This window comes from Podarcis bocagei, assembly GCF_964188305.1.
Source record: "Podarcis bocagei genome assembly, chromosome: 10".
Taxonomy (NCBI): Eukaryota; Metazoa; Chordata; class Lepidosauria; order Squamata; family Lacertidae; genus Podarcis; species Podarcis bocagei.
Window position 1 is genome coordinate 76,218,988 of NC_138135.1, and position 24,491 is coordinate 76,243,478.

At 43.9% G+C, this 24,491-nt stretch overlaps 1 protein-coding gene across 3 annotated transcripts in view; it reads left to right on the forward strand.

Annotated features, from left to right (window-relative positions):
* FAM107B (family with sequence similarity 107 member B) overlaps positions 1–16,393 on the forward strand; it is a 110,633-nt gene extending 94,240 nt beyond the window's left edge. For all 3 annotated transcript variants that reach the window (XM_081210783.1, XM_081210785.1, XM_081210784.1), the window contains 3 exons: positions 2,785–2,968; positions 14,152–14,305; positions 15,215–16,393. In XM_081210783.1, the coding sequence (XP_081066909.1) occupies positions 2,785–2,968; positions 14,152–14,305; positions 15,215–15,331 (455 nt within the window). In that variant the 3' untranslated portion in view covers positions 15,332–16,393. The remainder of the gene's footprint in view (positions 1–2,784; positions 2,969–14,151; positions 14,306–15,214) is intronic.
* Positions 16,394–24,491: the final 8,098 nt, after the last annotated feature.

Sequence of the window (24,491 nt, forward strand, 5' to 3'; positions counted from 1 at the left end):
TAAAATGTTACAGACTTTTGCATTGGGCTCAATGAGCGGAGGTTCTGCAAGCCCTTTAACATGGAAAGAGGCATATTTCTAGCTTAATAATTAAACTGGGCTGATGGTTCTCTGATATTTACATTCCTTAAATAACCAAAAGCGAAACCACACCCTGCTGTCTTGGCTTAACTGTGGCTGTAGTTTTTCTGCTTCGGTGAGTTACTATGAATTGTGTTATTTTATGGTGAAATGTCTGAAACTCTAAACTTCCCAGTACACATAACTGAGAGTCAGGAGTGGTGGCAGTTCTTTTAAAAAGTTCTTTAGCTTGTCTCTGAGAGACTCTTGTACTGTAAAATGTTTACCTTTTGAAATGAGTCCCACATGCTTATTCCAACAAGAAAAAATTTCAAGTAATGGACAGAATTCAAGAAGCATAGAATTAAGGGAGTAGGAATATCATGGGGCAACTAAGTACAGTGGTACCTCGGGTTAAGAACTTAATTCGTTCCAGAGGTCTGTTCTTAACCTGAAACTGTTCTGAACCTGAAGCACCACTTTAGCTAATGGAGCCTCCTGCTGCCGCCACGCAATTTCTGTTCTCATCCTGAAGCAGAGTTCTTAACCTGAGGTACTATTTCTGGGTTAGCGGAGTCCGTAACCTGAAGCATCTGTAACCCGAGATACCACTGTATTTTTTCCAAATTTCAGAGATGCATCTCTGGGATGTTTGGAGTAAAGTGTTCGCACTATTTGGTACTACTTTTACTCAGAGGAGGTGAGGGCTGACTTGTTAAACTCCAGAGGACTCAAAAAGATAATTGAAGACTCATGCTTCTTCAAAGGCTACAAGATGACATCCTACTAAGTTCTGCTCTGGCGTAGACCCATAGAAATATTATTCTTGGGAACCGTGTGGTAAAATAAAAGTGGAAAATAAAAGAGCTATGTCTCTATTTCCTGGTTGTTTTTGATTGTTGGGGCTTTTAATTGTTTCTGTCTGCAGGAGTGGATGCTGTTTGCAGCTCCCCCCAGGCGTCTAGTCGGCCACTGTGAGACCAGGATGCCGGACAAATGTGCTCCTGGCCTGATCCCACAGGGATGTTCTTCTGAATCAGCTTATTTATTCTCTGTTCACTTAGTCTGTTCATATAGTTCCCAAAGCACACAAGGCTGCTTACACTTTATAACATTGGTTTGCAGTCTGAGGGAGCAAAAGGTACAAAAGGAACTATGCAACTTGTTTTGGGATGTTTATAACTTGAAGTATGGTAAAAGAGCCTGGGAACCCCTGATGCTGCCTTATAGCGAGTCAGATTATTGGGCCATCTAGAAAAATAGTGTCTCTGGTGACTCTAGCAGGAGCTCTCCAAAGTCTCGGGGGCCACTTTCCCCACTCTTGCTGGCTGAGATTTTTTTAACGGGGTGTGCCAGGGACTCCCTGCGACGGCTGTGTGTTTTGCTGCTCGCAATGGCATGAACTCCTCTGAATGCTTGCAATGTCTGAGGTTGCTCCAACTCCTGCATAGGATGGAGTCCTGAATAGTAAAATGTCCTCCATTTTATTTTATTAATGTTTCTTTCATGGTGTTTTGGTCAGATGCATTTTAGGAAAGATGTTGATTCTATTTCAAGAGAGAGCCGATGTAAGAAATGTAAAAACATTGCTTTGAGATTATATTAGTATATACGCAAGCTAAAATAAAATTATTATTTATTAAATTTGTCTGCCACCCTTCACCTGAAGATGTCAGGGTGGTTCACAGCATAAAAGTACAAGGTAAAAACACAAACTGCATAATAAAAACAGGAACAAAAACAAACCAATAACCCCCCGACACATTTCAGAGGGTATAGGATGCTAATCAGCCCAAGGCCTGGTTGAAGAGCAACATTTTCGCTCGGCACCTAAAATATATATATAATGGAGGCACCAGGTGAACCTCCCTAGAGAGATCAAACGGGGAGCCACCACAGAAAAGGCCCGTTCTCATGTTGCCACCTTCTGGACCTCACCTGGAGGAGGCACACAAAGGGGGGCCTCAGGTGAGCATCACAGGGGCCAGGTTGGTTCATATGGAGATAATAATGGCGTAAGGGCCCTTTGTTCTCCGGGTTTGCAGAGTTGTACCTCGGGGTTGGCCGGGTTGGCCCCCACCAAGGGCACAGGCTGGGTGTGTGAGCAAAAATTGCAAAGAAAGACAGAGCTGGCAATTGCCATGGGCCCAAGGGACGGGGTGGCGGCAGCGGCTGATGCAGCTCCTTGCCAAGGGTGCAAGGTGGCCAAGGGACGCCTCTTAAGGTTTGCAAGGGATAGAGGTGCACATACGGCAGCCACGTACTTCGTTCAGTGATAGACAGCCTCTGCTCTGTCATCTCCCCTCTCTGCTCCCAAATGAGCCAAATGGCTTGGGGGTCTCCTACTTGCCTCGCGCTGTAAATACCCGCAGGCCTCTGAAAGCAACACAGGGTTTTGGAAGAAGCTTATAGGAAACATAAACAGTTCCTATGGTGGCATACCCACCAAGTGCCCAGGGCTCAGGATTGCTGCAAAGTCCATAGCATTGTCTGTGGGGAAGCGGCTTCTCCCCAGGCTCCGTGGTCTTGAGGAAGAATTCCAAGAGAAAGTCCCCAGCATAATCCTCTGCCATTTGTTCCCTATTGAATAAATTAATCCTTTTAAAAGCTCAACTAGTTAATAGGCCAGGTGGCAGCCCTACCCATATGAGAGGATATTTGATTCACCTTTTCTTGTTGCTAAATAAAATGGATTGAGCCAAGGATGTTTTCTGTGCCTTACAGATAACTCAAGTGAGGATTCTGAATCCAGAGAGCCTTCTCTCATTCCCAGAAATATAATGGCTGAACCAGATTACATAGATGAAGACAATCCTGAGCTAATTAGACCCCAGAAACTAATTAATCCTGTGAAATCATCCCGAAATCATCAAGATCTTCATAGAGAGCTCCGCATGAATCAGAAAAGGTAAGAAAGAAGGTAAATTCTGTAGCTAACAGAACTTTTAATTTCCAGTCACGAATGAACAGGCACCTTAATCCTGGAAATTAGCAACTGTCCTTGTGCCCTTTCAGCTAATTCTTAATTTGAACTACAACTGCCGTTGGGGGCACAGTATATTTAGGCTTCTTCCTTCAATACAGACCCATGAATGTTTGTGGCTGCACAAAGGAGTTGTATTGGGGAGGGGAGCACGAGCCTGAGTGAGGCCCGCTCTCAATCTCCCCACGGCTCATCTTGGGTGAACTATTGGTTTGGCGGGCATGTTAGTTGAATATGTGTGTGTACCCTACTATTTCATAGAAAAATACCAAAGTGGCTTGCAATAAGACATAAAACCATGCAATAAATTGTACAAAACTTGGGTGCAGCGATGTCATTTAACATACACTCCACTTCCCTGAGCCGTGCGAAGTGCCAGGGTTCCTTTGTAAGGAGGAAACATAAGCCGCTTGACATAAGCACAGGTTGCATGCAGGCACCGTGCAGCACCACGGCTGCAACTCCACAGCATCATGAAGATCCTGTTGCCACCCGTGAGGCAGTTCCATCTCTCTCACTTCCTCGCCTTGACTCTGCCGACAATCTCTTGGTCCCCTTTGCTTGGGGGAGTTCCCTATCTGAACATTTCAAAGTGGCCCAGTATGACGGAGCAGCTCCTTGGCACTTAAGACATGGGCGGAGGATCCTGGGCAATCGCCACTCCTCTTCTCTAAGCCAGAGATGGCCTTAAGGCAAACCTATGGCATTTGTCCTCTTCACTGATAGCAAAGTTCAGAACAGTGCACATTTTGCTGCATCTTTGAACGTGCCCTGGAATACGGGTCCAGTAGGCCTGCAACTTACACAGGGGTCGCACCTAAAGCCAAGACCGCACACAGTCAGGACCCATTCAGTTCCATGGTGGGTGGGTTTACCAACGTCATTTTCCCCAGAACCTCACCCCCTTTTAATTTTTGAAAACTTTTTGCCACACACATAAAGCTGAATTCGCACAAGCTAAGTGTGTGCAAGTCGCGGGCTTTCTGAATATCTCATACAGTCAGGGAGTCATTCTTTGGAAAAATAGGAGAGACTTCTTTGGCATAAATCATACTGTATTTATAGCATTAATCTAATAAGAATTATGAGAGTATTTTCAAGGGAAGAAGATTGGTCCAATGTGCAGTAGGAGCAGTAACTCTCAACCCCCCTTAATCAAAGAAGCATATTTGAGAGAGGATGAAATGAGACAAATCCATGAAGTTCTATGTTGTCTGATCCTTCCTTTTATGTCTTTATAATTTAGTTTCATGGGGTGTACTGTGACCTTACCTCCAAGTTAAGCTTCTTTAATAAAGTTTACTTCTGTAGCATCCATACTTGTCAGGCTGTTGACCGTTCATGAAACTGATATTCTTCTAAACATCATCTCAGTTGTCGCATGGTGAGAAAATCAATAGCAAGACCTTTGAAATTCTGTTCAGTCTGCAGAAAGTGTATGCTTATTATAGAGAGACTCAACATTTTGCTTGTGGAATTTGATAGGACTTGGTTTGGTAGGACTATTTAAAACAGGAAACAAAAAGAGTGTTTTTCTTTTTGAACAGTTGTTTAGTTATTTAGTCGTGTCTTGACTCTTCGTGACCCCATGGACCAGAGCACGCCAGGCACTCCTGTCTTCCACTGCCTCCCACAGTTTGGTCAAACTCATGTTGGTAGCTTCGAGAACACTGTCCAACCATCTCGTCTTCTGCTGTCCCCTTCTCCTTGTGCTCTCCATCTTTCCCAACATCAGGGTCTTTTCCAGGGAGTCTTCTCTTCTCATGAGGTGGCCAGAACTTCAGGATCTGTCCTTCCAGTGAGCACTCAGGGCTGATTTCCTTAAGAATGGATAGGTTGGATCTTCTTGCAGTCCATGGGACTCTCAAGAGTCTCCTCCAGCACCATAATTCAAAAGCATCAATTCTTTGGCAATCAGCCTTCTTGATGGTCCAGCTCTCACTTCCATACATCACTACTGGGAAAACTATGGCTTTAACTATACAGACCTTTGTTGGCAAGGTGATGTCTCTGCTTTTTAAGATGCTGTCTAGGTTTGTCATTGCTTTTCTCCCAAGAAGCAGGCGTCTTTTAATTTCGTAGCTGCTGTCACCATCTGCAGTGATCATGGAACACAAGAAAGTAAAATCTCTCACTGCCTCCATTTCTTCCCCTTCTATTTGCCAGAAGGTGATGGGACCAGTGGCCATGACCTTCGTTTTTTTGATGTTGAGCTTCAGACCATATTTTGCCCTCTCCTCTTTCACCTTCATTAAAAGTTTCTTTAATTCCTCTTCACTTTCTGCCATCAAGGTTGTCTCATCTGCATATCTGAGGTGGTTGATACTTCTTCCGGCAATCTTAATTCTGGTTTGGGATTCATCCAGTCCAGCCTTTCGCATGATGAATTCTGCATATATGTTAAATAAGCAGGGAGACAATATACAGCCTTGTCGTACTTCTTTTCCAATTTTGAACCAATCAGTTATTCCATATCCAGTTCCAACTAGTTTCTTGTCCCATAGAGATTTCTCAGGAGACAGATGTGGTGAGCAGGCACTCCCATTTCTTTAAGAACTTGCGATAGTTTGCTATGGTCGACACAGTCAAATGTGAATTTTGAGCAATGAGTTTTGAAGAGTTAGCCAAAGTCAAACTGTTGTTTGCTGGGAAAGGACACTGTATTTTTCAACATTCTGGATCAAATCTGATTTGGTCTTGTAATCTTACATTTGTATCCTGCAGTTCAGAATGAAGATGGCAATCTTCTGGTGTCCATCTGCCTGTTCCAAAATGTCAAGTTAAAGGAAATCTTTCCCTGATCTGAACCGTCCCCCCACCATGAGGGCCCCCCAAATGGCAAGGCGGCCCTTTCCCCCCATCTCCTTACCTGGGAGAACGACAGGTGAGCATTCAAGGAGACCTGGACACCTCACACCGACTGAGCCCTCAGCAGCTGTTACTGGTCGAGTGGGCTGCAAACTGGGATGGCTTTTTAACTCTCCAGTGGAAGTTTAGGTGCTTCAAAGTGGACCTGTTCACACAAACCCTAAAGGAAATCTGGGGAAAGACAGCCAAAGTAGTTTTGGAAGCCACATCTCTGCTGAGAAGCTCTTGGTTCTTGGAGCTGATTCCTCTTTCCACAGTCCTTCCTTATTTGCTTCTTCTGCGCCAGGGCCTTCTTCCGCAAGGCCTGCTGTCTCGCCTGTCTCCACAGTGGATCTAGCTTGTCACCTGGGGTTGAAGTGGTGTTGTTGCTGTGCTTGTTGCATTTATATTCCGCCTTTCCTCCAAGGAGCTCAAGGTGGTGTACACAGTCCCCCCCCTCCATTTTATCTTCACAACAACTCTGTGTGGTAAGTTAGGTTGGGAGGCTGTGACTGGCTGAAGGTCACCCAGTGAGTTTCACAGTCAAATGGGAAGCAGCATCCTGGCCCCCCGGGTCTTAGTTCCGGGCTGCAGTGATGCACTGGCTTTGAACACGCACAAAGCAGTCATTGCCTGTATCAGATGCCACCTGCCCCCCACATTTTCATGGACTTCAACTTCTGTTACAAAGGAGGGAACTGGCTCCTTCTGCGTCTGGGAGGGCCCATCAAAGCCTGACACCTTTCCTGGAAAATAGGGTCCAAGGTCTCCCTAGTGAACCCCTCTCCACAGTTGTTTAAGCGCAGGTTCACAGGGCAAGCGGGAGACTGCAGCAAGGAGGAGGAATGCAAAGGGTTCCCTTTCTGCCCTAATTTTGCATCCAGTATGTTGCCGGCCTTGAATTCAGATCTACCCAGCCACTAGTAGTTCTTCCTAAAGAGTGATCAAGTTGACACAGAAGTGGAAGACAGAAATCATGGATTTCCTATTATAAAGCAGCACTAAATTTTCCGTGGGGCACATTTCTGTTGTTCTAAAGTAAAAGGTAAAGGGACCCCTGACCATTAGGTCCAGTCGTGACCGACTCTGGGGTTGCTGCACTCATCTCGCTTTATTGGCCGAGGGAGCCAGAGTACAGCTTCTGGGTCATGTGGCCAGTATGACTAAGCCGCTTCTGGCGAACCAGAGCAGCGCACGGAAACACCGTTCTAAAGTACTTGATCATAAAAAGACAACTTATTTCCCCCCTTTGTTTGTGATGTGAATGTTAATAGCATGTTCTTTTATAATTTATAATAAAGCAAGGAAGGGGATAAAAGTCTGAGGGATGACTGTGATAGCCAGAACAAGTAGATTTTTGCCTATCAATCTTCATAGCCAGTGTGACATTTTATCTTTCTGTCTGTACCACACAATTTGTCAAGTTGGGCAAATCTTTTTATCTCCTTTGGCTAAAACCCTCTTAAAAGCCTTATTTTAACACACAAAAGTATTATTCAAAGGAGTCTGAAAAGTACACTCTTTTCAGTGCCAATATAGTAAGAGAAAGTTGGCAGTGAGTATGCCCTACTTTAATTAACGGGATTAAGCATCAAAGCCCAACTACCACCTTGGAATTTTTTTATTAAAGACCTAGGGAAACTATTTTAAATTCAGTTTTCATTCAGTTTCAAAGCAGATTCAGGTGGAACTGAACTGCATCCAGATAATAGCATAAAGTCCTTTAAGTAATCCGGAGACTTTTGTTTTCCCATACAAAGACATCCAATTACACAGCAAATCTCTCTTCAGTGCTTCCATTTTTCTTATTAACAGCAGAGTATATAATTCTAGATTTCCCCTAGTTTTCATTGAAATAGCAGTTTGTGGAGAAGCACATTGCAGACTTCTGGTACTAGACTTCCTTTTTTAATTCTTGATTTTTATTTTAAAGGGAAAATGGGCTGCTCTATGGAGTGTTTTTTATAATAAATTTTTATTAGTTTTTAACAACATATAAACAAAATGGTTGATGGATAACAGTCATCAGGAGGCTCATTTGAGTATTTTAGGAAGGAGTACCAAGCTTAAAAAAAATTGTCCACATCAAATATATTATTCAAGGCATGTACACTCTTTGTTTGTTTTTTGGATAGGGCAGTTGTCCAAACATTCTGTCACCATCATGTGATATTCAGATGTTCAAGTCCTTTCCAATTCTGTGCTGTAACTAATTGCCAGAAGAAAAGTCTGGAATCGTTGAATCATAGAATTTTAGCGTTGGAAGGAACCCCGGGGGTCATCTAGTCCAACCCTCTGCGATGCAGGAATCTCAAATAGATCAAACATGACAGATGGCCCTCCAACTTCTGCTTCAAAACCTCCAAGGAGGGAGAGTCCACCAAGGGCCAAGGGAGTCAGTTCCACACTTCTGACAGCTCAAATTGTCAGAAATAATTCCTTAATGTAGTAAAGCAAGGAGATCTTCCTTAAAAATAGTTAACGAACCCAAACTTGGATTGCACAGTACTTTCTGATTTGCAATATTACTTATTTCCACGAATACGATGCCTTCCCAGAATGGCTGTACTAGTTCACGCGTCTCTGAAGCTGCCCTTGAGCGCCACCTAGTGACAAGCACCCCGGGTGGAACATGCATCTCCCTCTCTACAAACTGACTTTGAAGCTCTCGGAGTTGGCTGCTCTTGCAGAGATGCCACTTGGCTCAGGAAGGCTGCCCTTGGGCTTCCGGGACTCAGGGAGGTCACACATTAGGGATTGCGCTACCAGAACCACTCATAAGGCCGGCTTTTCAGAACAGGATTACATAGCATTGGATTCCCAAAATATCATGGAAGATCAGAAGTTAGTCAAATCACCTAGCTTCTATCATAGTGGAAAATAAAATATAATACTGTGTTGTTGTTTAGTCGTTTAGTCGTGTCTGACTCTTCGTGACCCCATGGACCAGAGCATGCCAGGCACTCCTGTCTTTCACTGCCTCCGGCAGTTTGGTCAAACTCATGTTAGTTGCTTTGACAACACTGTCCCACCATCTTGTCCTCTGTCGTCCCCTTCTCCTTGTGCCCTCCATCTTTCCCAACATCAGGGTCTTTTCCAGGGAGTCTTCTCTTCTCATGAGGTGGCCAAAGTCCTGGAGCCTCAGCTTCATGATCTGTCCTTCCAGTGAGCACTCAGGGCTGATTTCCTTCAGAATGGAGAGGTTGGATCTTCTTGCAGTCCATGGGACTCTCAAGAGTCTCCTCCAGCACCATAATTCAAAAGCATCAATTCTTTGGCGATCAGCCTTCTTGATGGTCCAGCTCTCACTTCCATACATCACTACTGGGAAAACCATAGCTTTAACTATACGGACCTTTGTTGGCAAGCTGATGTCTCTGCTTTTTAAGATGTTGTCTAGGTTTGCCATCGCCTTTCTCCCAAGAAGCAGGTGTCTTTTAATTTCGTGGCTGCTGTCACCATCTGCAGTGATCATGGAACACAAGAAAGTAAAATCTCTCACTGCTTCCATTTCTTCCCCTTATATTTGCCAGGAGGTGAGGGGACCAGTGGCCATGATCTTAGTTTTTTTTTATGTTGAGCTTCAGACCATATTTTTCACTCTCCTCTTTCATCTTCATTAAAACGTTCTTTAATTCCTCTTCACTTTCTGCCATCAAGGTTGTCTCATCTGCATATCTGAGGTGGTTGATATTTCTTCTGGCAATCTTAATTCCGGTTTGGGATTTATCCAGTCCAGCCTTTCTCCATAATCCAGCGCATGTTTGCAATTTGGTCTCTGGTTCCTCTGCCCCTTCAAAATCCAGCTTGCACTTCTGGGAGTTCTCGGTCCACATACTGCTTGAGCCTGCCTTGTAGAATTTTAAGCATAACCTTGCTAGCGTGTGAAATGAGTGCAATTCTGTGGTAGTTGGAGCATTTTTGGGCACTGCCCTTCTTTGGGATTGGGATGTAGACTGATCTTCTCCAAACCTCTGGCCATAATACTGTAGGTGAGATTACAAGAGAACGCCAGCACCCGTAAGGCCTTTCCCAACAGAACTACTTACTGAAGGACCATCCAGGCTGGAGGGGAGAAGAGTCAGTCCTGTGCTGCCCCCCACCCCCCCGGCCGGCCAGCTGATTGACTTCATTATCTTATTTATACAGCTTTTATTCATTCTTATTGTCACAATGTTTTTAGCTGTTTTTTTAGGGTTGCCTGGAAAGCAACATATAATTACATACATTAGAGTAAATATGCATCAGTATGTAAATGGCATCAGTGAAGCAAAAAACCACATCAAGGGTTTTCTTGTAGCGGAGGTTTAGTGACCTATTTCCTAAGTCCATATAGAATCATAGAATCATAGAGTTGGAAGAGACCACAAGGGCCATCGAGTCCAACCCCCTGCCAAGCATAGGTAAAATAGATCGTGCACTACAACCCCTTATTATTTTTGCCTAGTAATTTTGGTTTTCAGAGTGTCTCTAACGATGACACTCTTTGTTTATATTTCTGTAAAATGCTTGCCTCTTCTATTTTGAAAGGTAGTGATGTTGCTGTCTTTTGCTGCCTAAATAAACTCTTTCCCTCCCCAAAACTCAAGGAAGTGAGGATTTTGAAGATCATTAGGGTGCACGCTTCTGCCTTTACAGAAAACGTTGACAAACTCCAAATGCGTTCTGCTCGTTGACAGAGCCACTGAAATAGGAAAAATGCATAAACATTATGAAGATTCAGTCATAAGCCGTTGTTCAAAAACTATTTCTACCAGAGCAGTAATCTTTAAATTTCACATTGGCTTTTGAGAATTGGGCATGAAACTATTATGGGTGTTAAGAGGGCGCATTCTACGATGCATGCTCAGTTGCACTGCACTACTGGCCAGATATTTGAGGCGTTGTCTCATCACTGTCGCTTTTGCCCAGAAGAAATCCAGCACTTCTCTGAAACTCTGTGATACAGGGTGATAGTGGAAGTGATTTATAATAGTGGAAGTGATTTATATTTGGGGTGGGGGAACTAACCTGTTGTTTCAGTTCTTCTAATTAATGATAAGCTTCCAGGGAGTCACGGTCTGAATCTCTGCGCTAGAGTAACCTAGCCAGTGTGGTGTAGTGGTTAAGAGCGGTAGTCTCGTAATCTGGGGAACTGGGTTCGCGTCTCCGCTCCTCCACATGCAGCTGCTGGGTGACCTTGGGCCAGTCACACTTCTCTGAAGTTTCTCAGCCCCACTCACCTCACAGAGGGTTTGTGGTGGGGGAGATAGGGAAAGGAGAATGTGAGCCGCTTTGAGACTCCTTAGGGTAGTGATAAAGCGGGATATCAAATCCAAACTCTTCTTCTTCTGTAGTTTATTGTCATGAGAGGTGCCTCTTTCCCCTCCTCTCTTTGCTTAAAATATTACTCAAAATGCGTTCTTTCCTCACATAATGTATGCATTATGTGTGCCATGGAAGCCCATGAGGATTTTGTATCTTGGGCTTTATGCATCTTCACAATATTTCCTTACTTGTTCATTTTCTCATTTTATGTGATCTTTCGCACAACATATTAGCCACTTCTAGGAATCTAGAAAAAATGCTGTTGCAGCCCTGTTAACTTGGGAAATGGTGAGAGTTCCATATTGATGAAATTTGGGGCAGTATAGTAGTATACAGATATTTCCTGCCATTTAAAATTTAGCACAACTTGGCATTATATTGATTGAAAAGCCGCAGTTCTCAAAAACCTCACACATACATTATGTAAAAGAATGAAAGTTTACTACCCCCCCTCGCTCGCTCTCCCCACCTCTTTTCTCCCCCAACCTTATACTGTATGCAACATCAAAGTCTCACATTGAATATGACTGATCTGTAGAAAGGACTTTATGAAAACAGAGATGATGTATGTACCTTTGTAACCCAAGAAAATCTTAATAAAAATGTTTTGTTTTGTTCAAAAAAGCCACAGTTCCGAAGCAAACAAAGTACCACAGTGCAAAAGAAATGTTAGAAACCAGAAGTTCTAGCACTACAACAAGCACAACTAAGGCATTAAACCCGACATCTGAATGCAGCCTTGATTCCTTCTTTCCTTCCTTCCTTCCTTCCTTCCTTCCTTCCTTCCTTCCTCCCTCCCTCCCTCCCTCCCTCCCTCCCATGACATGAGTTGAAGGTGGGAGCACAGAGTTCTTGTCACTGGGATCTTTTGCATTATAAACAAAAATGATGAAATGGGTAAAGAGTGATGGAGGTTTAAATATGTTAACAAGCTGTAAGATATATATTACGAAATCTAGTAAAATGGTATTTTTACTCTTGCTAAATATTTCATCTTGCCAGAAGTATAATATACAGAAATTGAACAATGCATAATATATCAAGTCTTTCGTGGACTTAATAGTAAAATATCTCAAGTAGCAATTTGGCTTTGAGATGATTTGAGGAAAAATTTGGGGAAAGTGGGCTGTTCTTCTACAGATGGTTCCATACCTTGAAGCGGATTAAAAAAACTCCTTTAGAAACAGGCAAAGGAGGAGGCTTTGTGAAAATGTGCTCAGTATCTGGTGCTAAAGTTAATGTGCCAAACAACTACAGTATATTTTGAAGAGGCCATATATTCTTCAAGGTAAATGATAAAAATAGCAGTGAAGTGAAGGCCACAAGGGCTCATCTTTTTTAGCTTAGATTTTTCTTCTTCTTGGCTTAAATGTTTTATTTTCATGAAGGAAATTTCCCATCCCTCTTCCAGGAAGGCTGAATAATTCAGATGATAGGGCCCTGTTTCAGACTGGAGGGTGAAATAACGGTGGAACTCGCTTCAAAAGTGAGGTGGTGGGCGGGGGGAGTACCTGTGGTGCGGAAATGGGGTTCCTGTGTCACAGCCCTTGCCTCCCCTTCCACACCGTCTGTAATTGGGTCATTGTGTCGTGTGCTTCCAGTCTTCCCCAGAGAAAAGCACAAAGTGGCGTCATGTCTCAGGATTGGTCCCGATGTTGTGGCGAGGGAAGACTCGATGGGCATTCTGCCCACAACTCCCTCCAAGCTCACTTTGTTGAGTAAAGCAGCCCCACCAAGCCAGGCTTTTGCTGCCTGGGGGGTGGGGGGGTGGGAGAGGAAGCTGGATTTGCCCCCCCCAATGTTCTTGATGTGAAATCAAGAGAATGAGCTAAACATGTCTCCAAGGACTGAATTGGGCTCCACGTTTATGTTGCCTGAAGATCAGTAACATCTTTTCTCTTTTCATAGGGAGCATGTAATGGCTTAACTTGGGAATTTGAGAGCAAGAGGGAAATGGAACCAGTATTTTATCGTTTGAAATGACCTGGTGGACTGCTCTGTCCCAGGAGACTAGGGCCCTTCAGGATTTAACCTCCTTCCATCGGGCCTGTAAGACAGAGCTATCCGCCTGGCCTTTAATTTGAATTCAGCCTGATCTTTTATTTCCCTTCTCTTCCCTCCCCCTCCCCTTTTATGAAGATCACCCGCTCTGGGATCCCACAGCTAACTCTCCCCTGGCCTCCTCACTGGCCCAAGTAGGACCAATTCAGCCAGCAGCCCTGGGGATTATCTAATGCTTATTTCCCCTAAACTGATTTCTGAATTTTGGATTTCATTGTTATTCATGTTTTTATACTGTATTTTATGCTGCTTTTACAATTAAGTGTTTTAAATTTGTTGTTAGCTTCCCTGAGCCCGGTTTTTGAACCAGGAAGGGCGGGGTATAAATATTATTATTATTATTATTATTATTATTATTATTATTATTATTATTATCATCATCATCATCATCATCATCATCATCATCAAAGTTTCATGCCTCCAAACATCTTCGGTGTGATTATCCGTATCCTAGATTGGGAAACTGCTCTCAAATTTGAACAGCTTAGCTAAGATGATACAGTCAAATGGAGAGCAACCCACATGGCTGCAACATTTAGTCAATCAGTTGGATTGATCTAAAAACATTTAGCATTCAAAAGGTACTCCCAAATAAACCTATTTACAAAAACATCCTGTTGCAGACAATTTTTAAAGAAGTACTTACTGGTCTGGTTGCAGGTTATTTTCTTGGGCAGGATTGCTTTTTCTAAGGCTCTGCATATTACAAATGTGTGCATGTTATCTGAAAACAAACAATTTCTTAAGACTATTCATATGAAGATTTGTGCTGATTTAGTCAAATAAATGTATATGATCGCCTGTTTTCTCACCATCTGGTGTCCTCTAATATAATGGGAATATGTCATGTCAATAAGTAACTCAACGCAGAACCCTCTCCCTTCTTTTGATAGGGGTCTTGCTCCTCAGAATAAGCCGGAGCTGCAAAAGGTGATGGAAAGACGAAAAAGAGACCAAGTTATCAAGCAACAGAAGGAGGAGGAGGCACAAAAGAAGAGATCGGACCTGGAAATAGAGCTACTCAAACGACAACAGAAATTAGAACAGGTAAGAGGGCAGGAAAATGATATAGAATAGACTCGAGGAGCTTCTCTTCTCTTTATTATAAAGGTAAAGGGACCCCTGACCATTAGGTCTAGTCATGGCCGACTCTGGGGTTGCGGCGCTCATCTCACTTTATTGGCTATGGGAGCCAGCGTACAGCTTCCGGGTCATGTGGCCAGCATGACTAAGCCGCTTCTGGTGAACCAGAGCAGCGCACGGAAACGACGTTTACCTTCCCACCGGAGCGGTACCTATTTATCTACTTGCACTTTGACGTGCTTTCAAACTGCTAGGTTGGCAGGAGCAGGGACCGAGCAATGGGAGCTCACCCTGTCACAGGGATTCGAACCGCCGACCTTCTGATCGGCAAGCCCTAGGCTCTGTGGTTTAACCCACAGCGCCACCCGCGTCCCCTCTTTATTACAGATTTCATTAAAAATTATATACCAAAACCTTGAAGCGGTTTACAAAAAAGATAAAATAATAATATTATCTAGATCAGATTAATGAATTCAGTACCACAGAATGTGCTGGAAACTCTTTCAAAATATAAAAAGAAAATGTGATTGTTAGTTCCACAGCTGACTTTTGAAAACAATTGGTAATACTAGGTTTAAAAATTATAGGAGAAGATTCATGGAAGAGAAGTGTTGTAAATATCGATCAGGCAAGATGATCAGGGAATGTGTCCTCATTCTCTCAGGGTGACCCTGGAAAGTTGGAAGTGAGGGACCAGGTAGTGAAATAGACCCAGATCCTCCTTGCGCATGTATGCTGCCATCGAGGCTGAGCCCTGCACATTAACAAAGTGCTGAATCTGGTTACACTCGCTGCTTACAATTCATATTTTGAGAAATGCCACTCTGATCATTTCTTCCTTCTTTTTTAAAATTGATCTCTTTTTGTTTTAAGCTTGAACTTGAAAAGCAGAAGATCCAGGAGGAGCAAGAGAATGCACCTGAATTTGTAAAAGTGAAAGGCAATTTGAGGAGGACAGCGCAAGAAGCTGCAGAAGCTCAAGACTCCTAGAAGAAGGGCCCTTTCAGACTTGAAGCCATTTCCCCAGTGGCTGCTGCGGAGAGGCGACTGCAGGATCTCTCACCCAGTTGCCCTGGATCTGGGTGGAAAATGAGCTCGTACGTGGAGGTCAACGTCTGGAACATGTGCAGATGAATGATTGCACACCAGATAAAACTCGCCAATAATAATGTGGAGATCAGAGGATAAACAAGCAACCTGTTGTCAATTTAAAGTAGTTGACCCCGGGAGGGAAACAGATTTGAGTTGTTGACATTGCTTGCTTATTCCTGATCCGAGCTTAGTCGGCATCTCAGGCTAGTGTGTGTTATTATTTTTTTTGTATTTCCCACTTTGTGAAGTTCTGCTATGCAGAAGAGCAAAGTGTTCTTAAACCACTCGTTGTCACATTTTGTGTGGAAACCCTTCTTCAGAAATGACGCCCCCCCCCCCCGCTCCACAGTCTCTAATGTAAATAGACGTTCCTTTAGACTTGAAGTTGGAGTTCTTTTATCCTGCTACTTGTGTGTGGGCCAAGGTGTGTCTTATTGCCATGAGGGAATCTGTAAGAAATGAGTTATAGGAAAGAACTTAATGTCTTCTTCTGCCATTGAGCAGTTTAAGGGTGTTGGTCGCCTGCGCCTTTTTGGCCCACCGCGCATTCGTGGCGCTGGAATGCTCACGGATGAGTGGCTGGTTTTCTCCTCCTCCAACCTTGCTAAGCAGCCATGCTGCTTTTACCGTGTTGTTCTTCCTGTGCGATGTGCACTTGGCCATGTCTAAATTGCCACTGGCCTTTTGTTCGTTTGTTCTTTCCTTCACGGTGGTCTAAAGAACAGCATACTAGATCCAGCCCTACGCTGCAGGGGGTGGGGTGGCCTATGTTCTCCTGGCAGCAGTCCCCGTTGTGCTGCATGGACTTTGAAAAACAGTTTGTGGACCACTTTGCGGAACAGCATGCTGCTCTTCAAAGAAGAACACAAAATCTAAAACAAACTGGGCATGCTTGAACTCTCACAGGCCTTTTGGAGCTGAATTAGTTCTTTTAGGGTTCTTTGTGCTTTGGGCAGTTTGGGCACCTGCTTGGCCCCAGGATGCTGGACTCGATGGGCCATTGGGCTGCTCCAGGAGGCTATTCCTACATTCTCAAATGGCTCTGCAGGTACAAATACTTGCAGCTGCTTCTCAGAGCTTGACTACAGGGTAGAATATCTAGGAGCTTCAAATCATTATGCATTCCATTGCCTGCCCATGCAGTCCTATGCATGTCTATTTTGAAGTAAGTTCCACTGAGCTCATTGGGACTTACTTCCAGATAGCTTACAACCCCCAACCCACTTACCACCAGGAGGCATATATATTTTTTCTGGACGCATGACCCAGCTGGCCATTTTTATTTTTATCTTTTGGAAAGCTTGATTTCTGTGGTTCATTTCCCTGTTCAATTGATGGAAAACCACTGAAGCCCAGATGCAAAACTATATATTGTCAGTGGGGTAAGAGGGGAAGCCATTTAAAGGGAAAATGCCAATTTATTATTATTCCTAGATTTCTATCCATCTCTTCCAGCTAGGTTTAGCAGCTTTTACAATTACATTGAAAATCACTGGGCATGAGGCCCAGTGTACAGGATAGCCCATGATGCTCCAATCTGGATAGGGTCCTTAGACATGTTTTTAGTTTTCAACACAGTCTGGAATCTGGGTGCTTTAGCTGTGGAAGCCTGCAATACTTGTGCATAACTAGAAACAAAAGAACCTAAAATATGGACATTCAGGTCCTCTTCTAAACACAGTCTCTGACCTTAGTGATTCCAGTACTCTTGTGTGTGAGACAGAAACGTATATAAATAATTATTGCATTTTTTGTTTGGGGTGTGCAGCTGAGCGATGCCTACTGCTGGAAACCTGCAAAGCTGGCTTTTCAGCAAAGGCCAAAATGGTTGTTGGAAAGATTCTCAAGATAGGTTCAGATCATACATGTGTCAGTAGCTGCAATTCAACAGCTGCTTACATCTACATTAGATGAGGATCATGTCCATCGGCTTCTTCTGGCAAGCTGAGCAAAATGAATCTTTCTTTTGCAATTATATCCAAGCAAAAAGCGTTTGATACCAATACCAGCTTGTGAAAGTGATGTGTTTTGTCATTGCTGCAGGCGCTGGAAATTGGAAAAACAATTTCAGGACTGGTTCCTGGGGACCAAATGTTGACAAAGAGCAGCCTTGCCTTTGGCATAAAGCTTTTCAAGTTGTCAGGGCCCAAGCAGCTCTTCAGAGAATAAAATCGCATTATAAATCCAAGTCAATGATAAATAAGTTTTGCCAAGATTTAATTTACTTCTAATTTAAATCCTGACATGGCTTATTTATCATTGGCTTGGACTAACATTTTTGGAAGAGAGTGTGGATGTCCCTAATATGAAACCCATTAATAAAGCAGTGCTATTGGGTTGCTTAATGTTGGCCAAATCTGGGGTCTTTATTTTAGAAGCAGTGGCATCTTGGGCTGCTTTTGCAAAGCAGGCTCCTAAATTCCCAGTAGCTGCCTTGATTTCATTCCTTCTCATTAGTATGTAGACGGATGTTGTGGACATTTCTAATCTCAAAAGAGGTCACAGCCCATGTAGTTGCACTGCGTCGGCTTTGCCACTGATTTCCCCTGCCTTAGCCTGACTTTCTGTACTGCCCTCGGGGTGGGAGGAGCACCCAGAAAAACCTGCCTTAATGCTTTTATTTTTAAAAAATCTATATTTATTGGCTTTTAAGAACTTTAAAAAATAACCGTAACTGAAAAAAGATGACTGCATGTGAAATGTCTCCCTGTGTAGCTCCAACTGATGCTGCTCTGTGACCTTCCCCCTTCTCCCGCTTGCCTTTTCTCCTGAATTTCCTCCCTCCTTACGTCTACGCAAATTTGCCTCCTTTTGCTTCACCTTGTGCTCAAGCTGCCATCGCTCCCACCTCCCTCTGCTCCCAAAACCGCCAGCAGCTTACAAAGGCAATCTCTTCCCTTTGGCTTCCTCTCCTCCACTCCCTGTTTTTCCTCCCTTGTCGGGGGGGGGGGCGCTCTGGCAAGATTTTACCAGAAATGAGCGCCAATTCTGGTGCTGCTTATATTCTGGCAGCAGGGGGCCTGCAGGGGTTCTGTCGGGGGGGGGGGGGTTCTGCCACCCATGGCAGGGTCTTCACACACCCCCTCCTGCTGCCAAGACCACAGCAGTGCGCAAAGGTAGCCCTTCTGCTCCGCCTTTTCCAGGGGCTGTTTCCCATCCTCCCGTTTCCATTTTCCTCATTGTTCTGCCTCCTTTTGTTCTTTGGTGCCTCCTCTTCCTCATGAGAAGCTGCAGATCTCTTTGTCCTTGGCATTTCTGCCTCTTTCACCACAGAAACTGAGAAGTACATGGGAAGGACACCCCCATCTCCCAGGAGAGCCTCCTTAACGCTCCAGGTAGCTGCTGCATGTTTCTCAGGCTGGCTTTTTTTATAGATAATCAGGAAGACTTCGAGAGTCCAGTTCCATTGCAAGCTTCTGGCTCAATAGGTAAATCAAGGTGTTCAGAACAACTTGGGAGTAATGATTCCAAAATGAGACAGATGCATTTTGGCCCAAAGCCCTCTGAACGCGATAGAGAGAAGCCCTAAGATCATAGCATTGTAGGACAGGAGGCCAAGGCTCGCCTATTACAGCCTCCTGAAATACAGGAATCTCAACACATGGTTCCCTATCCAGTTTGAAACCAGACCAGACCCTGCTTGGCTTCTCAAGTGTCCTGGCAGGTTTATTGCTGCCCTGCTCCATCACTGAGCTCTGAGTCAGACCTTTAGCTGAATGCACAGAGGAACCTCTCTGGTCCCAGGTCCTTGTGGATGGTTACCTTCTGAGGTAAGGAGAGACGTTTCCTATAGTGCTTGAGGGGACCAGCCCTGCTTTGTAGATACAGCACGTATGTAGTAATCTTCGGGGAGGGGGAGAGTAATACTACTAAACTACTAGTAGAATGTGAACCTGCTTTAGCCCATATCAGAAGTCTGCCCGACTTTTTGTGTAGGAATCCAGAATCTTGTTATGTGTTGGTATGACAGACCTGACAAATGCTGTCAAATTGCTTGAACTTTTTCCCCTTTTGTTTTTCCTTAATTTGTGGAGCTGAATTAACAGCTTTCACAATTGAGATTCTGTTCACCTTTCTACCTTGTTCTAAATCTTCAATCTGCTTAATATTTTCAGTTGTGCTACCTTGGTTTGAAAATGCCGGACTCTTTTTACAACTGATGAATGCTTTTAACTGATGAATGCTTTTAAAACCTGCTTTATTTTTAGCAAGTTAAGATAGCAAATTAATATTACCTCCCTTCTCTTGGAGTGGAGTTAGTCTCTTTTATGTCTCCATTTGTTTCTGTGTGTACATATATAAATATTAAAAAGGGAGCCTTAATGGGATTTGTTTTCGTAATTTAATATTTTTTGTATTTGCTCTTGCCTATTGGTTTTTAACAAAGTGTTACAGAATTGAGGATGGAATTCTTAGAACCAAAGTTAATACTTAATAAAAATCTTCTACATGCTTGGAATATGCAACTGTGTGGGTGTGTGACCTTGGTCTCCACTGCATTCAATGCAGTCACTTTAGTCACTTTAGTCACTTCACATTGAATTTTGCCTCTTGCAGGGAATAATGCCAAGGTCACATTGACCTTTCAAATTACTTCCATGGCTATACACATACAAGGTGTAATTAGTTTGGCAGAGGCCAGTCTCCCAACTTCCTTGCATTTAGAAGTCTGGAGCAAAGATTTTTTTACTCTGGATAGTGGAGTCTTAAATGACGTTTGTTCCACTTCTGCCATCTCTCAGCAAATGATGCAATGTTGAGCTGCAGCTTCTGTCTGTGTCCTCTGACACCCCAGTGGTCAGCTGAATGCACTTGTTCAGGTGAGATGTGTTTATCTGCAGCCATAAGAATGAAGCATTCATGTTGCTCCTAAAAGTGAAGTTCAGTTATTGTAAGGCTAGGAAGATGCTGAACAATTGGACACAAAAGGTCTGAGTTGTCAGCCCTGCCATTATATAAACCATATTATGGTATCCTAGGACATATTCAAAAAGCTAACTTTGCTCCAAGCATGATATTTTGTTGTGGAACCCTCAGTCTTGACTACCCTGCAGCAGCTTGCATTTGTGTAAAGAAAGCTGTCCCCCTAAGCAGAGAAGGGAAACTTCTAGTATATTTGTTTCCTTGAGGGTTTCCTTCTTTTAGTATAATACATCTAGTGCTGACAAGAAAATTAAAACCCTCAAGGGTAGCCATTTCCAGTTGTAATTTAGATGAAGGTTTACAGGGAAAGCCCAGCTACAACTTAAGATGGCACCCAGGCCACCTCCAAAATCTGCTTTGCTTGTGGTTAAAATTTACTAGGTAAGCCAGAATCCAGGATGGTGTACTTTAACAAGTTGCCTTTAACAACATTTCAGTGCTGCTCTTTAAGAAATAATGCAGTGGTGCAGGGATTGCTAGCTTTCAAAGGAACAGTGTTTTGCTTCCAACAGTTCCTGCACAGCTTTTAAGACTGGCAGCTTCTGCATAGTTTGAGGCCCTCCTAGTTTTAGCTCTGAATTCTGATGGCTTTAAGTCCTGAATTGTCCATTGAGGGGGAGAGTCTTATTTTGTCCATAGCCAGTATTTTCAAATGACATGAAATATTTCACAATGCTAAGTGTGTTCACGCAACTGGTTATCTTCAGTTGCCAAGCAACGGGTAAAAGGGTTGTCAGTTTGCAGTCTACAGCAATGGGCAGATGGGGGCCTGGAACTGTTCTTGCCTATTCCTTCCCCTCCCGTAGCAGGAAACAGGACTCCAAATTTGGTTGGCTGTCTTCCATTTGATTGGTGCACTTGAAGGAGAGCATCTGAGAACTTCTGCTGCCAATGAGGCTCTGGCTTTTCTGTTACAGGAGAAATGCGCTTTCTGAGCTCCCATCACTCCTCACAGAAGAACACTGGAACCATGTTGGGGGGACTGGCTTCATTGGGACCTGATTGGGAGGGGATGAATGACGACTGGCATGGTTTTCCTTGCCTGATCCCTTCCACGTGACTACATGACTAAATGGGTATGCCCTGTTGCTGGCACTCCCTTAGCGACTCCTCTTCCATTCTAGTGCCTTGCTGGCCTCCCCCCAACCCAACGTGGGACCTTCCCTGGCCTTGTTGCAGCCTCAGCTTTATTCCTCTCAGGAAAGCGGAGCCTCTTTCCCCTCCTGCTTCCTGCACATCCTGCTTTCCTTCTGGGCAGACCACCCAGTTTTAAGAAGGATGGTGTAGTCCAAGGAATGCCTCGCCTGCTGCTGCTGCTGCTTCAGTTTCAGTGATGGCAGCAATGGCTGCACCGTGTTCCTTGGAGGCCAGCTCTGCTATCTTCTCTACAGCTCCCCTTCCAGTGCCCCCTCTGCAGCAGCCTCTCAGCGAATCGTAGGTGCTGCTATCTCCTCCCACCCCAAGGGGGGAAATGGCAGAGGCTGCCCCCTGGCGTCTCCTGGGCTCCTGGGCATGATGCAGAGGGGGCCGTTTCCCACCCGCAATGGCCCCCTTGTTCCCAAGGTAGCTCTTTATTCCCACCTTGTTCCTGATGTAGATCTTCACTCCCCGCTTCTTCCCTGGTGGGGTGGGGGGGGAGCATTTTGTGGTTCACCTCAGGTGCCCCAATGCTTTGGGCTGGCCCTGGCCGTCTAGCCCCCTGGTTCATGAAGCGTCAAGCCAGAGCAAGAACAAGAGGTCTTGCAGAGATGCTGCCGCCCGGCCTGCTGCTGCTGCTGCTTCATGCAGACGTAAAAGAAACAAGCCGAGACGTGACAATGAAAAGGCAACAGCCGCAGGAGCTAAAATGCGAAAGTGTGACCATTTCTTTCTAAGTAGCAGGACTTTTTGAAAGAAAGACAAAATTAACTTCATGCCTACCAGCAAAGCATGACCTTCAAATAGATACTCTATTTGGGTGAAACTGCCACCGTATCTCAGAAGGGTGGATGACGGCACATCAGGTCTTAGCCTTGCTTCTGCCAGAGGGACAAAATCCCAGGAGGAGATTGCAAGTGATATTTTGGATGTGGCTCAAGCAGTTGCATTTCTCCCATTCTAGTAAATTATTTTGATAGCAATGTTGTTATGGATGGGCTCTCTTAGCCATTGTTTATACACTGACCTTTCCACTAAAAGAAGATCCTCTGGTTTTGTGTTCATGTTTTAAAAAGCTTGCCCTAGCTGCAGAACAATAGGCCTTCATTGCATCTTTTAAAGCAGTGTGATGGGGCCTGATTCTGAGATGGCTGGGCACCTGTCAGGGTTAAGTTGGTCGTGTTTATATATCTCTTATGGAAAATTTTATAAACGGCAGTACCTAATGTTTTGATAGCCTTAGGCTTCTAATTCAGCTTCTCTGCTGTAATTATACTTAGGTTACTGATAGAAAATTGATCTGACTTCATGTGGCTGGTCACACACACTTCTATGAGAGTACATACATTGATGCTTTTATTGTTAAATCAATTTGGGATGTTTCATGGGAAGTGATTGATAAATGAAATTAATAAATACTTCAGGCAAAAATGGAACCGTTCGTAAACAGTTCAGTAAAGGAAGTATCATTTATTTTAAGAGTTCTCCATTAGTGATAGCCAAAATGGTACTCCCCAGATGTTCTACAGCTCAACATCATCCCTAATTATTAACTGCAGGCAGAGATTCCTGGGAGTTGTGGTCCAGAACATCTGGTGGGCATCACATTGGCTGCCAGTGCAGTGCATTTAGCAGCTGTAGTCACTTTAGCCAGCCCATGTGGACATTTAGCCATGGGAGCACACAGAGAGCTCATTGTGTGGAAGCCAGTTCTAGTCACAAACAACAAGCACAAGTCGAGAACAAAAGGATTGCTTTGTTGGATGAGACCAAGATCCATCTGGTGGCCAGCTAGCTGCCTTGAAGCAGTCACAATGAAGGATGCTTGAGAAATGTGACCTTGAATTACCAGATGAACTGACCTGGTCCATGACTCCTGGATGAATAGCAGATCAGAGAGTTTTGGATTTTGTACTTCTCTGCATATCGCAATGGAATTCTCAGCTCCGAAAAAAAATGCATATTTGGGGAAAGAATATATTCCAATACAGTGGTACCTTGGTTTACGAACTTAATCCGTTCCAGAAGTCTGTTCTTAAACCAAAGCGTTCTTAAACTAAGGTGTGCTTTCCCATAGCAGCAGGAAACTCAATTTACAAATGGAACACACTCAACAGGAAGCGAAACATGTTCTGCTTCCAAGGCAAAGTTCACAAACCAAAACACCTACTTCCGGGTTTGCAGCGTTCTTAATCCAAGTTGTTCATAAACTAAGCTGTTCTTAAACCAAGGTACTGCTGTACACATGTTTTCATGCATTTTTTATTTTAAAAATGGCAGATTATTGCAGAAACGGGAGCACAATGATCGATCAACTAACACTTTCGAAAGTGTCACGGACGGCAAGTTGTCTTTGCTCATCCCTACTTGCAAACAAGGAGTGAAACCAAGTCTCTCTTTTTAAAAGATAGGTTTCTTGTGAGGCATCCCAACTTCTCCAGAAGTCACCGTGGCAACAGGATGTGTGGAAATCCCTGAGTTACATTTTGACATTTTTTGTTCGGTTGTCTCCATTCAGTCTAAAAGACAACACAAGGGGAGGAAAGTAGCGCCCCCTCTGAAAAACCTAAAAAGCCAAAAGCCACCTCATTACTGGGGCCTGTGAAAATGATGGGTGAATCAAAATGAACTGGGAATTAAAATAACACTATCATCCTGAATCAATATTTCAGTAGGATAAACCTATAAAAGTTGTAAGATATAAACCAATATTTTCCCAGAGGGTTCTGGCTTCTTTATAATATTCTGGAATAATCAAGGGGAAACTAGTAGTATTCCTCACTCCCTTCCCCCTGGGATGTATGTAAGCTGGAGAGTGTTGGGTGTGTTTGTGAAATTGCACTTTTAAAAGTTTTGTATCCAAGAAGCCTAACAGGCTGAAATAACGTGCTCTAGCATACAGTGGTGCCTCGCAAGACGAAATTAATCCGTTCCGCAAGTCTCTTCGTTTTGCGGTTTTTTCGTCTTGCGAAGCACGGCTATTAGCGGCTTAGTGGCT